The sequence below is a fragment of the Puma concolor genome, chromosome B2 (genome assembly GCF_028749965.1).
Source record: "Puma concolor isolate L17-30 chromosome B2, mPumCon1.1.hap2, whole genome shotgun sequence".
NCBI classification, from domain to species: Eukaryota; Metazoa; Chordata; class Mammalia; order Carnivora; family Felidae; genus Puma; species Puma concolor.
Window position 1 is genome coordinate 63475954 of NC_141671.1, and position 14751 is coordinate 63490704.

At 37.3% G+C, this 14751-nt stretch overlaps 1 protein-coding gene across 4 annotated transcripts in view; it reads left to right on the forward strand.

Moving 5' to 3' along the window:
* The window catches only part of ADGRB3 (adhesion G protein-coupled receptor B3), a 731624-nt gene that overhangs the window by 377153 nt on the left and 339720 nt on the right, over window positions 1–14751 (forward strand). For all 4 annotated transcript variants that reach the window (XM_086707169.1, XM_086707168.1, XM_086707167.1 and 1 more), the window contains 2 exons: window positions 4154–4222; window positions 7668–7776. In XM_086707169.1, coding sequence (XP_086563295.1) covers window positions 4154–4222; window positions 7668–7776 — 178 coding nt within the window. The remainder of the gene's footprint in view (window positions 1–4153; window positions 4223–7667; window positions 7777–14751) is intronic.

The window sequence follows — 14751 nt, forward strand, 5'->3', positions numbered from 1 at the left end:
GCTGATGGGTTAAGAGGAGGAGAACACATTTCCTGGAGCTCAGATATCTCAGATCACTAGCTTAATCTATAATTCTGTTCCCACATGGAATTCAGCAAAAGTTAAATGCTCAGATGTGCTTCAGTTTATTTATAGAAAATTTTATATGGTACGTGAGAAATTTGTCAAGCAGAAGCCAATAAGATGTAAAACAAATAATTATTTACCACTTTCCATAAAATAAACTTTTAGTCTCATGTGGCCAAATCTAGGACTTGCACTTTGATTTTTTTTTTAATTTTTAATTTTTTTTAATGTTTATTTTTGACAGAGAGAGACAGAGCATGAGCAGGGGAGGGGCAGAGAGAGAGGGAGACACAGAATCTGAAGCAGGCTCCAGGCTCTGAGCTGTCAGCACAGAGCCGTACATGGGGCTCAAACCCACAGACTGGGTGAGATCATGACCTCAGCTGAAGTTGGACGCTCAACCGACTGAGCCACCCTGGCGCCCCTAGGATTTGCACTTTGAATGTGGCAGAAACATTTATGGCTTCTCTTTATAACAGACATTTACTGCACTGATTTTCGTAATACATCCTGCAAGGAATATGTGAAAAGTTATGTCCCCTGACCTTTGTGTCCAACAAACATTTGCACAATGCCTCTCACACAGTAGGTGTCCAATAATAACAATACTGACACCCACCACCGCCCCCGCCAGCAGAGCAGAGCATATCTCTTAGGAAGGAGAGTTTTCTCCAGAACAAACGATAGGCCCTGAAGTTAGTGATGAATAATTTCTGTGTTCTATATACTGCTTGGAGAGAAAGAGGCTATAAAAGAGAGAAGAGAGCGCCAGTGGTTGTGAAAGTCTATAGCAGCATTATAGGTGCATATTCACCATAATGTGGCCATAAATCCAAATCATGCCACCGGTCATAAAAAAGATAACATGAAGGGAATAAAATCATAAAGGCACCATATATTGAGCACTTACCATGTGTCAGATACTGTGCTAAGAATTAGCTCTAAGCTTCACAATGGCTCTGGCAGGCAGCTATTATCCTCTCTATCTTATGTGTAAGGGAAAGAAAGCATAGATGGGCCACATGAGCCTACAACCACACAGTTAATAAGTGTTGGGAAAGTTTTAAACCTGGTCTGCCCAGCTCACACTCCAAACTTCGATTCGACCAAGGACACTTAATTTTTCAGAACAGTCTAGGCCATAGAGATCAGGGCTGATAAAAACAAAACAAAACAAAACACAAACCTACTATTAGATGCCAACTCAGGAGCTCACGTAATGACCTGACCTGTAAATCCCCAAAAGAGAGATTACCAGAATTAGCAGATTTCCTAAAGAACTCGAGTGACTAGTGCATCTGCTGCCATGGAAGTTGCTTCATACTTTTTTCAAAAATTCAATCAAGTGGCCTAAAATGTTATGAATCCCCTTTTCAAAAAATACTGTTATGGGGGCGCCTGGGTGGCGCAGTCGGTTAAGCGTCCGACTTCAGCCAGGTCACGATCTCGCGGTCCGTGAGTTCGAGCCCCGCGTCGGGCTCTGGGCTGATGGCTCAGAGCCTGGAGCCTGTTTCCGACTCTGTGTCTCCCTCTCTCTCTGCCCCTCCCCCGTTCATGCTCTGTCTCTCTCTGTCCCAAAAAAATTAAAAAAAAAAATAAACATTGAAAAAAAAAATACTGTTATGTTTGATTCTGCTGTGTTCTATCAGTCTGATCTTTGAGCAAATGTCAAAGTGAATTGGTAGATTAGAGCAGGGTCAGCTCAAAGGAATGATGCCCGAGCCTTGTTAGAGAAGCTGACATGTAGTGGCTGTGTGACTTCATTATTTCCTTTAAGCTAAGACTTCATTAAATACCTGCCAAGGACAAGGCATTGTATGTGCTAAGGACACACTGGCACATAAGAAAGACAATCTGCCTGTAAGCGCCCTCCTCTCCCTCCTTGGATTTTCAGGCTTAGCTCACTGTGCCCTGCCTGGTCTCACAAGGGATCATTTCCAATCCAATTGACTGGGAGATAGAAGGAGAACTTCATTCTGTACTACTTTTCCACCCTGATTTAGCAAAGTCTAATTTATTGCCTTGGAAGGTGATACAAAAACATTTCTTATACTCTCTGTTTGTTCAGTTGAATGTATGTTTTGGTAATTTGTGTTTTTTATATATGCCCTTTGGCAATTTAGGAAAAAAGATTGAACTCTAAGTGGATCACTTTGATCCAGGAATCGTGTGTGCTCACTGGCTATCATGTACAGCCCAGAGTCACTGACCCACTATCAGTAAAACATGCTTTGTGAAATGTTTTCTCAGAAATGGAGATGCATTTGCACAAATTGCTTCCCGTTCTTTTGGTGTCTCTTGTTAGCAGCAGCCTGCATTTGTGTGAAAGCTGGCAGGGGTCAGGACACAGACTGTGGTCATGGACCTCAGCACAGCTAACTGGCATGTACAGGGATGAAATCTGCAACTTTTGCCTCATTAGCACCATGTCCCCTACTGAGTTAACCAGCCATAGGCAATTGGGAGAACTCGGAAGGTTAATTCTTTCTGCCCATAGGTAGAGTTACAGCTGAATGGACTAAGCCCTTAAAATGTTATCACTCCAACCAGGAAATTTTAAGTGGAAAAAATGGCTGGTAGTACAAAAAGGTTAAACGAATTGAAAACAGGTCTAAAGCAGACTTTTCTCAAGAGTTGCGTAAAATATTCTGTAACTTTTGCAGAGGTTATGACTTGAAACATGTTTCAACCATGTGATTACCAGGAACTATTAAAATAAATAGCACAAATAAGGCATTTAAATATAGATACTCACAGCTTCAAAACACAAGAGAAGAGGAAATGAAGCAGCTTTGTTTTCTTACAAAAACACCCAGGTGACTTTATTTGGAATTTGAATAAATACCTCTTTATTCAAATAGAGAGGAAGGCTGCTAAGGCTAAAAAAAAATGTCGATTATTTCCCCCTCAAGGGAGTCCTGCCCTGAGCTGATGTATCAGTATGAGGCAGTGCTCCTGCTAAATTACATACAAAGCAGGCATAAGAGATGGGCTCTGAAGACACAGCCAAGGGACCACTGTCCGTGTAGCTTAAGATAAATGTCATGGCTTGACTTTGCACTTCTAAGGTTCCTGTGACCCCAAGTCACTATTCATTTTCAACAGGCGCTCTGGTCTTCCTCTCCTGGCTCCTGTGTTCAGAAGACACAGTGCATGTGGGAGGACAGGGAGGTCTCTCTCTGCGAGAGATCCCTCACGTGTGAAATGGGCACTAATATTGATGAACTGAACAGAGCCCTGGTCTCTGCCCTTGTTTAGGAGAGAAATAAAAAGCGAGTGCCCAAATGTCCTCTCTGCACAGAAAGGGAAAACCACAAACTCACTGGGGGTACAGCTAGACAAGGGAAAGCCAGTAGGTCTTCAGCAGTTAGGCCAGAAAGGTGATGGCAAGAATTTGGCGCTTGAATAGGAACGTGCTATGGTGTCTTCCAATTCTTCCATTTTGGCTTGCTGGCAAAAGGTAGCATAAAGAATAATCATTTGAAATAGCTAGGATTTCTTGAGCACTTACTGTGTGCTATCTGCTAGGTACTTGGAAAAGTCCATGTGATCTTTGTAGTACGTAGTGATAAAAGCCAAAGAAAAATAGCCCGGAAGGGCAAGGCCGGATCCAAATGAGGAAGCCTGTCACACACTTCAGCCTTGCCCACAGTCTGTGTCTTCACTACAGTGTTCTTCAAAACAGCAGTGGAACTAGCAATCATGGTTCACAGTTAACTGGATAACTTGTAACTAGACACACACAGGGATTTTCACTGCCGAAGGAGGAAAACTTACTTGTGAGGAATAATTATCTGATGGTATGACAGAATACAATATAAAGACTGTAATGGAAGAAATAATTATAGGTAAACATAAGTAATTTACCTATTCTGTTGTCTTCTGAGGTATATATGCGAAGTTACATAGAAATCCCAGAAGTATGGTGCTGAGAAATGGCCCTCCGAGCTCTTTTAGAATATGTTAGGGTCATGAAACAATACGGCAAAGAGTGTACATCCTTACCACATAATCAGTTCGAATGGTTGTTTTTGAAAAGTGTATTCTCTCATGTAACATTAAATCCTTTATCTAATTTAATTTGCAGAACTTCTTTCAAATAGTTAGCAACCTTCTAGATGAAGAAAACAAGGAAAAATGGGAGGATGCACAACAGGTAAGATTGGAGCTGTTTCAAAACCTAAAACAGAGTTGGCTAAAGAAAGCTTTAAAAATATGTGAAGAGGGCCGCCTGGGTGGCTCAGTTGTTGGGCGACCCACTTTGGCTCAGGTCATGATCTCACAGTTTGTGAGTTCGAGCCCCGCGTCAGACTCTGTGCTGACAGCTCAGAGCCTGGAGCCTACTTCACCTTCTGTGTCTCTGTTCTCTCTACCCCTCCCTTGCTCACGCTCTGAGTCTCTCTGTCTCTCAATAATAAATAAGCGTTAAAATTTTTTTTAAATATGTGAAGAAACTAATGGTTTTCTGTTCCCAGAACATAAAAGGAGACTTTGATTAGACACTTAGAAGTCATCCTAGGTTGTGTTATACTAATTTTAGAGAAAATAAGTGATCTCTTCTATCCTAACAATTAATGGAATGAGTATTATGAATGTGAAAACACTGGACAGGTTTGAGTAATTTGTAACATTGAGGTATCAGTACATAATAACTATATGCCTTACCAACCATAGTCTGTCCTATCTACAGACTATGGGAGAAAGAGCAAATCCAAAAGCACATATTACAAACCAAACTGGGGGGTATTGACAAGGAAAATCATTTACATTTACTATAGCACTATGTAGAGTCTGGATCAGACATGCAGATGTGCATTTGGATTCAAAGCCAAGAGTTGTAAAAATGAGTTATCATAAGAGAATTTGTATTCTGCTTTTTTTCTATTTCTGCCATGCATGATCAGTGTAGCAAGTGACCCTATTGATTTAATTAGTGTTTTAAAATGCCTTTCAAAGCCATTTCTGCTATACTGATTTATGTGTGGTTAATAACACTTTTTTTCTAAATTACAAAAATAAGTGGGTTAGAGGTTAAGAAAGGGAAAATAAACATGTTTTTAAAAATACTGTGGAGATTTAATTTGACTATTTGAATTCTTTAAGTTTTCTGATTGACTTTTGCTAACTCCAAGAGAACAATGTGATCTTGAAAATAAGAATATTTACTGAGATTCAAGTGAGCCATCTATCCCTTTCTCCCCTTATAATCATCTTCTGGGCCTTCAGGAGCAAAGCATGCCCTTTATTCCTGTATGATAGGGACTCTAAAAATAGTCCAGTGTGGGTCTAGCTCATTATCAGGTACAAATTCTGTGCTTCTGGCCATAGGAAAAAAAAAAAGATCACTCCTTAGTTTAAGACCCTGAATTTATCTTTTTCTGCTAGTTTGAATTATATATTTGTCCTTGGCTTTCTTCTAGAGGAGAGCCTCATTCACTCACTGTAAGGAAATAGTGTCTTTCCCTAGAATACAGCTGCAGAGACTAAGCACATCCTTCCAGAATGCTGGAGACTATTAATTATGGCTATATTTAGAACAAATATATAATACCCTTTTAAAAACAAGACTGCAATTCATTGGACCACTTTATTTATTGTGAGGTCCTGACTTGAACAAATAATGAATGGTAGCACAACTTCTCTTCAATGGAAAATCCTGAATCCATAATCCATCTATTTACTTGTGATTTTGAGTTAGCTATGTCCTTATTTTTAAATTCTTCAGTAGTGATACTCTTTAATGACTTTTTAAAGGTAACTATTTGAAGCTTAAAAAAAAAACAACTATTTTGTAGCTTTACTAAAAGGTATTCCTTCAAATGCAGCCACGTGGGAAATGAGACTCCAGGTTGGTGGCACAAAGGTTGGACTCCATTTGTCACACATAGTTCATCTCAAATTTACCTGGTAATTGGGGTGACCACTTGCTAGTTAACTGGCTTTATCCAAAGAAAGAAAAAATAAACTTTTTCTATCTTCATGAAGGTAGTTTTACAGCTTAGAGCAAGGTGCCTGCTGAAGTTACATTTACCTAGAAACTGAGACAGAGGCCCTGTCTTATTTGTTATCACCTCTGTCTCTCTCTGAAAGACATCCCTGGGTCTTTAAGCTGGTAAGAGTCTATTTAGCTTTTTAAAAACATTTAAATACATTTCAAAGAGACAGAGAAAGAATTTATCAATTATTAGTTTTCAAAAGCAAATGCTTTAAGAAAGCGAATGAAAGATGTGGGGCTGGGAGAGGGTCTCATTTTCAGCAGGGAGAATTAAGCTTCTTATTTTAAATTTGTGTTTACCCTTACATGACACACACTCATATACACCTACACAAAAATAGTAGAAAAAATATAGTAGTAGCAGAAAGCTTGGAGCTGATGGAAATTTCATGCAGATTTTTGGAATGATGATGATGAACTCTTAGAATTCATATTTAATGATTGGAAACTAGTTAAGAAAGAACATCTCTCCCCAAATGTTTCCAATATTAAAAAATTTACAAGTATCTATGCCACAGATTTCTAAGTGCCATAGCCATTGTTCTTGTCTTCAAATATATGTGGGTGACTATACTATGCACCCTCAGTATCTGCATTTTAGCTGGGCACAGTTGACTTTACACACCACACCTGCTATTCACCCTGCCCAATGTGTCTTCCCCCTACTCTGGTCCCCTTCTAGCTCTGACTGTATGTTTCTCTGCTAATCAGACTGTCTCTTACCCTTCTGCACTAGGCTTTGCAAAGATAAAGCCACTACAACTCTAATCCACTTAATTTTTTCATGCTTAGAAGTGGCAGTGATACTGAATGGCTAAAAGAAATGAACCTAACTTCAAAAGACTTTTCTGCTCTAATATGGTTATATAATGCAGGCTGACTTTATAAACATTAGGGGTTACGCATACTAACAGTCATATGACCTTTTTTTAAATGGCCTTCACTTCCTACACATTATGAACTATTTCCAGAATCAGATTGTTTAGGAGAAAAACTCCCCTGTTTGCAATGCGTGAGGTGGCATGGTGTTGGATTTGCTTTGTATATATACAAGGGAAGCACCAACACTAGCACTATTATCATGATCCTGAAATTATTGCTAACATTGCTATTCATATCATGGCTATGACAGCTATGGAAGTGAATGCCCCTCCCAAGACTGAATGAACTTAATAGTTTGTAAATATCTTCACGATGACAATAATAATTGTGTTTTCTTCCAATGTCCATCATATAGATGCTAAGTAAAAAAAGCAAAAAGCCTCAAGATTTCAGTGTTTGTTCTATGTCATAATTAGGTGAGGAAAAGATCCCATCAAAAGTAAGGACAGACAATTTCCAAGTATACAATCTGTTAGATATTTTTAGTTTCCTTAGATTTATGGGAGATTAATCACTGCATCATATCACCATCGAAGCTCTTGCCGTGTGACACCTGGTATCATTCTCAGCCCGTGGTTCAAAAACACAACTGTTGCCAGGTGCAGAATTTTCTTCAAGTAAACCAGAGTTCATTTATGACCTCATTATGTAGTTTTTGTTATTCCTGTTACATATTCTACTATATAGACTTTTTATTCCTTCTAACCCTTGCTTATTTTTGTAGATTTATCCTGGCTCTATAGAATTAATGCAGGTGATTGAAGATTTTATACACATTGTTGGAATGGGGATGATGGACTTTCAGAATTCATACTTAATGACTGGAAATGTAGGTAAGAAATAAGATTGTTTTCCAAAATCTTACTGAAATAAAAAAAAAATTGCAAGTATCTGAGCCATACATTTCTAAGTGTAATATCCATTGCTCATATCTTCAGGTATATGTAAGTAATTTGTTATGGATACTTGGTGTATGATTTTTCGATAGACCCAACTGCATATACATTATACACAGACGGACACACATTTGCATGGGTTCATATATAGCGTTTACCTTGTGTTTATCTGTACATGTATACATAAAGGAGATTATGTGTCCTTTTCTTCCATTTGCCAAATATTCATTGCTATCCAACCTAATGTTGAAAATACATAATACATATTGTGTGTTTTGTTAAAAAAGTGAGTCTTCGTAATCTTCATACGTTGTTGATGAGGATGCCAGGTTACTTTTTAGCTAGCTGTCCCAATGAAGTAGTGAATCAGCATGGGTTGTGGAATACCTGTAAGGATCAAGGTCATGGTGCTGTTGGTGCTGCTGCAGTTTTCCTGAGTAACTTCTAGGACACAGTGGATCTCTCAGGTCCCTCTGTAGTGGATTCTGTGATGCCAGAGAAATGAAGACATATTTCTTCCTTTAGTTGCTTTTAAATTGTCTCTAATAGGGAAGAATTACACAGAGAAGCAAAACCTGCACACACTTTCATGGTGTAACAATTACTTTGAGCCAACAGCAGTTATGTTAACCAAATGGCAGATCACTCTCTATAGTGAAAAAACAAAAAAAACGGCAAGAGCAAAGAAACAGTATTCTTAAATATTGTACACATTGAGTTGATATAGGTTTACAGTTTTCTCATTTCTTTAAAGCTTCCTCTTATAATATTGCTGTGATTCAGACTTTCTGTCATTTGTCATGCTTTAGCAGTCTTCACATAAAGACCACTGAGATGTAGATAATTATGTGTTTAAATAAACATATCTTACCTCAGATTCTTATTCATGGTATATTTAATTTTTAGTTTCTGGATCAGGAAGACACCTAACTTGGTAGAGGGATTAACTAGGGGAGTACAACTAGTACAGGTCACACAAACACACACATGTATATAAAATATATGTATCATTCATATATATATATATATATATATATATATATATATATATGAATAAGGATTTTGCTGGTTTACTTTACTTTACACTTGATTTCTTCTGAAGGTACTTTATCCCTATAGGGACTTGTATGATCCTAAGATATTTTCCATCAGGATAACCTCAAATTGTAGTGGATAATAGCTAATTACTGGTAATATTATTTAGTTGAGGAAGGCCTATGCAATTCCTTAAAGGAGCCATTTCCATGCCCATATACCATCTTCATGCAGTGTAAGGCCTTACGGTTAGATTATGTCTTAATACGCTTTCTGAGTCAGTTTGAGGGCCCAGATTTATCATCTGAGTAGGGGTTTAGCAGCTTGTGCTGGCTCAGAAATGGAGTGAACTGTCCCTTGCTCTAAGCAATGAGTGATGAGAAGAAAAAGGGACCAAAAATAGTATGTTTGTTGTAGGATAAATTCAGAAATCGGAAAAAGTCCAAATTAAACGTCTATTCCAAAAGCGGCTGAGCAAAGAGAGGAAAGATCAACCCTGTAGGAAAAGGGATAGTGTATCGGGTTCTGGGTTTTTGGGCACATAGAAGGAAGAACTAGAGAGATTCTGGAGATGCTGGTTATTCAAGGTGGAGCCATTCTCCAAAGAGATTCCTGACTTCTGTGGCAAGGGGGACCCGTGAAATCTGCTCTGGCAAATTAGCCCATTCTCAAAGTCATTTGCAAGAAAAACTAAGCGGAAAACACACAGAGGTATTGTTTCTTTAATTCTTTTTTTGTAAATGTTAACATCTAATTCCTAAAGGCATTGCTCGTTAAAAGTATCAGATTGATACATGGCATTTGTTCAGTTTGGAAAAACCTATAATAGAAGCAATGCCAATCTCAGAGTCTAGTAAACTTAGATTCAGACTTAAAGGACACTGAATAACAGACTGAAATTTTTTATAGTACTAGTATAATTGACTATGGAGATTAAATGATTTATGAACACTTATTACTCTTTTTAAAAAATTTTTTAATGTTTATCCATCTTTGAGAGAGAGGGAGAGACAGAGCATGAGCAGGGGAGGGGCAGAGAGAGAGGGAGACACAGAATTCAAAGCAGGCTCCAGGCTCTGAACTGTCAGCACAGAGCCCGACACGGGGCTCAAACTCAGGAACCGCTAGATCATGACCCTCAGGTCATGACCCGAAGCCAGACGCCTAGCCGACTGAGCCACCTAGGCGCCCCTAACACTTATTACTCTTTACCTGTCTTTTGACTTACCAAAATTACATATTTGAAAACTTTGTGTATTATTTTTTGCATTAAGATTCTGTTATATAGGTTTGGCTACTTCCTTTACCATCACTAAACTTTAAGAAGTGTCTTAAGCATAGTAACCCAAAGCAATTAAGTACTGCAAATAAAGCCAGTATTGTCCTGTACTGTCTTTAATCTTGTATAAGAACAGTATGATTTGGCCTTCTGGTCATTTATGTGGAATTAATTACATTTTTTTAAAAAGGTTATATTCTGTATAACATTATTATACTAGCTAAAAGAGATCTTATTTATTAATGATTTCCTCCCAATACTAGCCCAGAGACTGTCTTATTGTAGTTTGATGACTAGAAGGTTATTCTCAATAATATTTTGGAATTTTTCCAAAGTGTATGCATATATTAGTCAGGTTCTCCAGAAAAACAGAGCCCCTAAGATATAAGTAGGTATACAGAAAGAGATTTATTTTGGGGATATTGGCTTATACAATTATGGAGGCTGAGAAGACCCGCCACCTGTTGTCTGAAAGCTGGAGGCCAGGAAAGCTGATTAGGTAGTTACAGTCCAAACCTGAAAGTCCAAGAACCAGGAGCACCAATGTGCCAGGGCAGGAGAAGATGGATGCCTCTCCTCAAGCAAAGAGCATTCATCCTTTGCCTTTTTTGTTCTATTCAGCTCTCAGTGGATCACATGATGCCTGCCTGCATTGGTGAGGCAGATCTTCTTTACTCAGTCTACTGATTCAAATGCTAATCTCTTCCAGTAATACCCTCATAGATACATCCTGAAATAATGTTCTGCCAGTTATCTGGGCATCCATTAGCCCAGTGATATTAATACATAAAATGAACCATCACAATCCACAAGTATCAAATTGGATAATATAGATAATAGTTACTTATTCTACATGTTCTTCATGTTATCCAATTTGATGCTAATATATATAAAATATGATGACACTGTTTTGTCTTATATATCCAATGATTTGGAGAAGGACACACACAGAGAATAATTTACAGTAGCAAAGTGTGAAATGTATGAGTTGTCATTCATTTGTTTTACATCCTAAGTCCAAATATTAATTACTCAACATGGAGCTCATTATACTGAGCATACACACATGTACACACACATTCAATGCACATACACGCTCTTGTGTGTGCACATATAAACGCACATGTACCCACAGCTTGTGAGTAATAAATAGAGAATAGGTAACTAAGAAAGGTTGCTTATTCCTTAGGGCCATTTTCTTCAGGGTATGTTGGATTAGGACTACTTAAAGAACCATAAGAGATCATCATATCTTTTAAAGAGATTTTTTTTTTTCCATAAAGCCCACATACATAGCCACCTCACTTTTCTGGGCTATAGATACGTTCCTGAAGAGAGACAGAGTTGAAAAGCCAAAAATAAATATCATAAAGACCATACAGTGTAATAAGAGTGTCTCAGAACCTTGCTGATAGCCTATTGTATTTAAACTTTGAATATAGTTTCAGAATTCTGTTTTCTGGTTCCCAGGTTAGGTAAAATGAGCTGGAAGCAGAGACAGTGCTATTAGAGGCACATACGTAGTAAATATAAAAGCCGAAAGGCTGAAATAATAAAGACAAAGCTGTACTGAAAGAATATAGCAGAGTATGGAACCTGTCATATAGGAACAAACTCTTTCCTCCCCTTTGAAAACATTAGTTTGAAAACTTAGTGTAATAATTTATGTCTAAAATCATGGCCTTTATTCATCAAGATAAAAGTGCCTATAATCTGGTTAAGATAGAAAGAAAATGGGTGACATTTCTTGGAAAGATTTTCTTCAAAATTAGTTCTAATGAAAAATTTTGAAGTTTCTTTTTCCTGAAAAATGTCCCTATCTATATCAGTTGTTGATAAATGAAATGCTATTATATGGTAAAAATCCATGAACATTTTGGTATAAATGCATGCATGTTTATTTTTGGAGGGAGCAGGCCCATAGCTTTGATCAGTTTATCAAAAGACTTATCATCTTAAAAGTTTAATACAAAGCTTGAAAAATATATTCTATGAACAAAGATGTTAAACAAGCTAATATACTTATAAAATAATTGAGCTTAAATAGAATATTTATTTGTCATATTCACATATGAATGTGACATTCAAAATAGACATGATAATTATAATAAGTGAAAGTTAATGAACACTTACTAGTAGCTTATATAATTATATAATGAATATCTGAATGAATAAATATGAAAAATCGATATGGTGCACAGATATTCCAATTAGCAATAGGTCTTTTGTTGCAAAACTGTATTCTAAATGGTCTAAATATGCTGTATAGGTATAGGTTTTTGTTTCAATAAAAGACAAGTTGTCTATGTATTTTTTAAAATATGATTGTTGTCAATTAGATCAGAGGGACTATATCTTAATATTATCCAATAGGAGTTAAAGTTAGTTTTCTTCAACAAAAATATTCTTTGAAGAGTTGTTTAAACATACTTTTTGTTTTTCCTCTGTAAATATTTTCTCTTCAATCCCTTGCAGCTCAGTGTTTCCCTTATCACTTCCTTGAAACTTCTTTTCAGAAAAGCTTTCTGGAAACTCCCAATCGCCAAATTAAATCTCCTCCCATATTTCAACCTTCATCTCCTCTGTGCCTTGCTAACCACTCTTTCTTGAAACTGTTCATTCTTTTACCATTTTTATGTTTGTTAGAGTATAAAATAGAATCAAAGGATAGCAATCAGACTCATGATTCAGAAATATTTAGATTTTTTGGAGGCAGTAACATAAAACAAAGAAGGTGAAGCACTGAAAGGGGGGAAAAGTACATTATTTGAGGGCTAGCTGTTTGCTGTTCCAAAGGCAGAATAGAATGTATGAGATATGGGGCGCCTGGGTGGCTCAGTAGGTTAGAATCTGACTCTTGATTTCAGCTCAGTTCATGATCTCACATAATTAGAGCCATGGGGCATGTGCATGGATTTCCATCATTCTGAAAACTTGTCTAAACCTTTAGCAAAGTGTTTTATAGGTTTATGTTTATTATTATTATTATTATTATTATTATTATTATTATTATGCTTTTAGCCACCAATTTTCCACAATAACTTCAGGTAGCATTTATATTTACTTTATGTATTGGTAAGAATAAACTATTCTTTAGAAGCTAATTGTTTTAGTTTTGGACTTAGAACTTGAATTGTATAGGGGCACCTGGGGTGGCTCAGTTGGTTAAGCATCCGACTTCAGCTCAGGTCATGATCTTGCAGTTCATGAGTTCAAGCAGCTCGTCGGGCTCTGTGCTGACAGCTCAGAGCCTGGAGCCTGCTTTGGATTCTGTGTCTTTGTCTCTCTCTGCCCCTTGCCCGCTCATTCTCTCTCTCTCTCTCTCTCTCTCTCTCTCTCTCTCTCTCTCTCTCAAAGCATTTAGAAAAATTAAAAAAGAAAGAACTTGAATTGTAGTCATCAAATTGAATTCAAGGAAGATTAGTGATGTGTTACATAGTGCTAGCCCACTGATCCTATTCGTTAAAATCAAAAGAAAATTACCTCTTAGTATAAGCAAAACCTTTCCTGTTTATAAATTACTAATCTTCTGGCCTACAAAGGGATTGCAGCCTCATTTTGGACATAAAAGAATTACATAAATAAATAAAATACACTTTGGTATGCGTCATACAAAACAAATGCACAGAGATCCCTTATAAGAGATGTTGTTCTCTTTTAAGGATCTAGAAAACTCAGAGAAGGAAGCATTTAGTGTAGATTTTGAAGAATGACTGGATTGTTGAGAGTTCAACATGAAAAGAGTGAGTGGCAAGGAGATGCTTCCATTCCAGAACAGTCTTTTAGCAAAAATAGTATAGAGTTGTCAGAGTTGAGATTGTACTTAGCAGATAAGTGGTTTATGCTGATAAAAACACATATGCATGGAAGTAAAGAAAAATGAAATAAAATTAGAGAAGCATGCGGAGACATGGTGTAGGATAGTTCTAAATTCTAAAGACAACAGGAAGCTAACCAAAGCTTGAACTGATGAGAACTGTGCTTGGTAAGACATTATGTTAGAGCAGAAATAGGATTATTTTTTGACTGAGCAAAACTTTAAACATGAAAATTGGAATGCCTTTTACAATCCATGCAAGAGATAATGAAGACTTGAGTTAGTGGTAGTGAGAATAGAAACCAAATCATGGTTATGAATTGAGACTCTGAGGTACAAATGATAATATTTCATACCTTAAGGTGTCAGAAAGAAAGGAGTAATTGAGATTATATTTATCCAACAGATATTTGAGTGTCTTTCACATATTAATGTATAGATGCAGGTGTAACCCTCAAGTGAAAAAATGAAATGTGGCCTTGGGCTTTAGTAGAGAAGTCAAATTTATGGTATGCATGTGAAAATAAACTTCATAAAAGTAACAGCTGAAGCGATAAAACTTTCTTTCAACTATCAAGACAGTAGTAAGAAAGGAAAGATATAAGGTGATGCCTTTATTAAAAACAAAAAACTTGGGGCGCCTGGGTGGCGCAGTCGGTTAAGCGTCCGACTTCAGCCAGGTCACGATCTCGCGGTCCGTGAGTTCGAGCCCCGCGTCAGGCTCTGGGCTGATGGCTCGGAGCCTGGAGCCTGTTTCCGATTCTGTGTCTCCCTCTCTCTC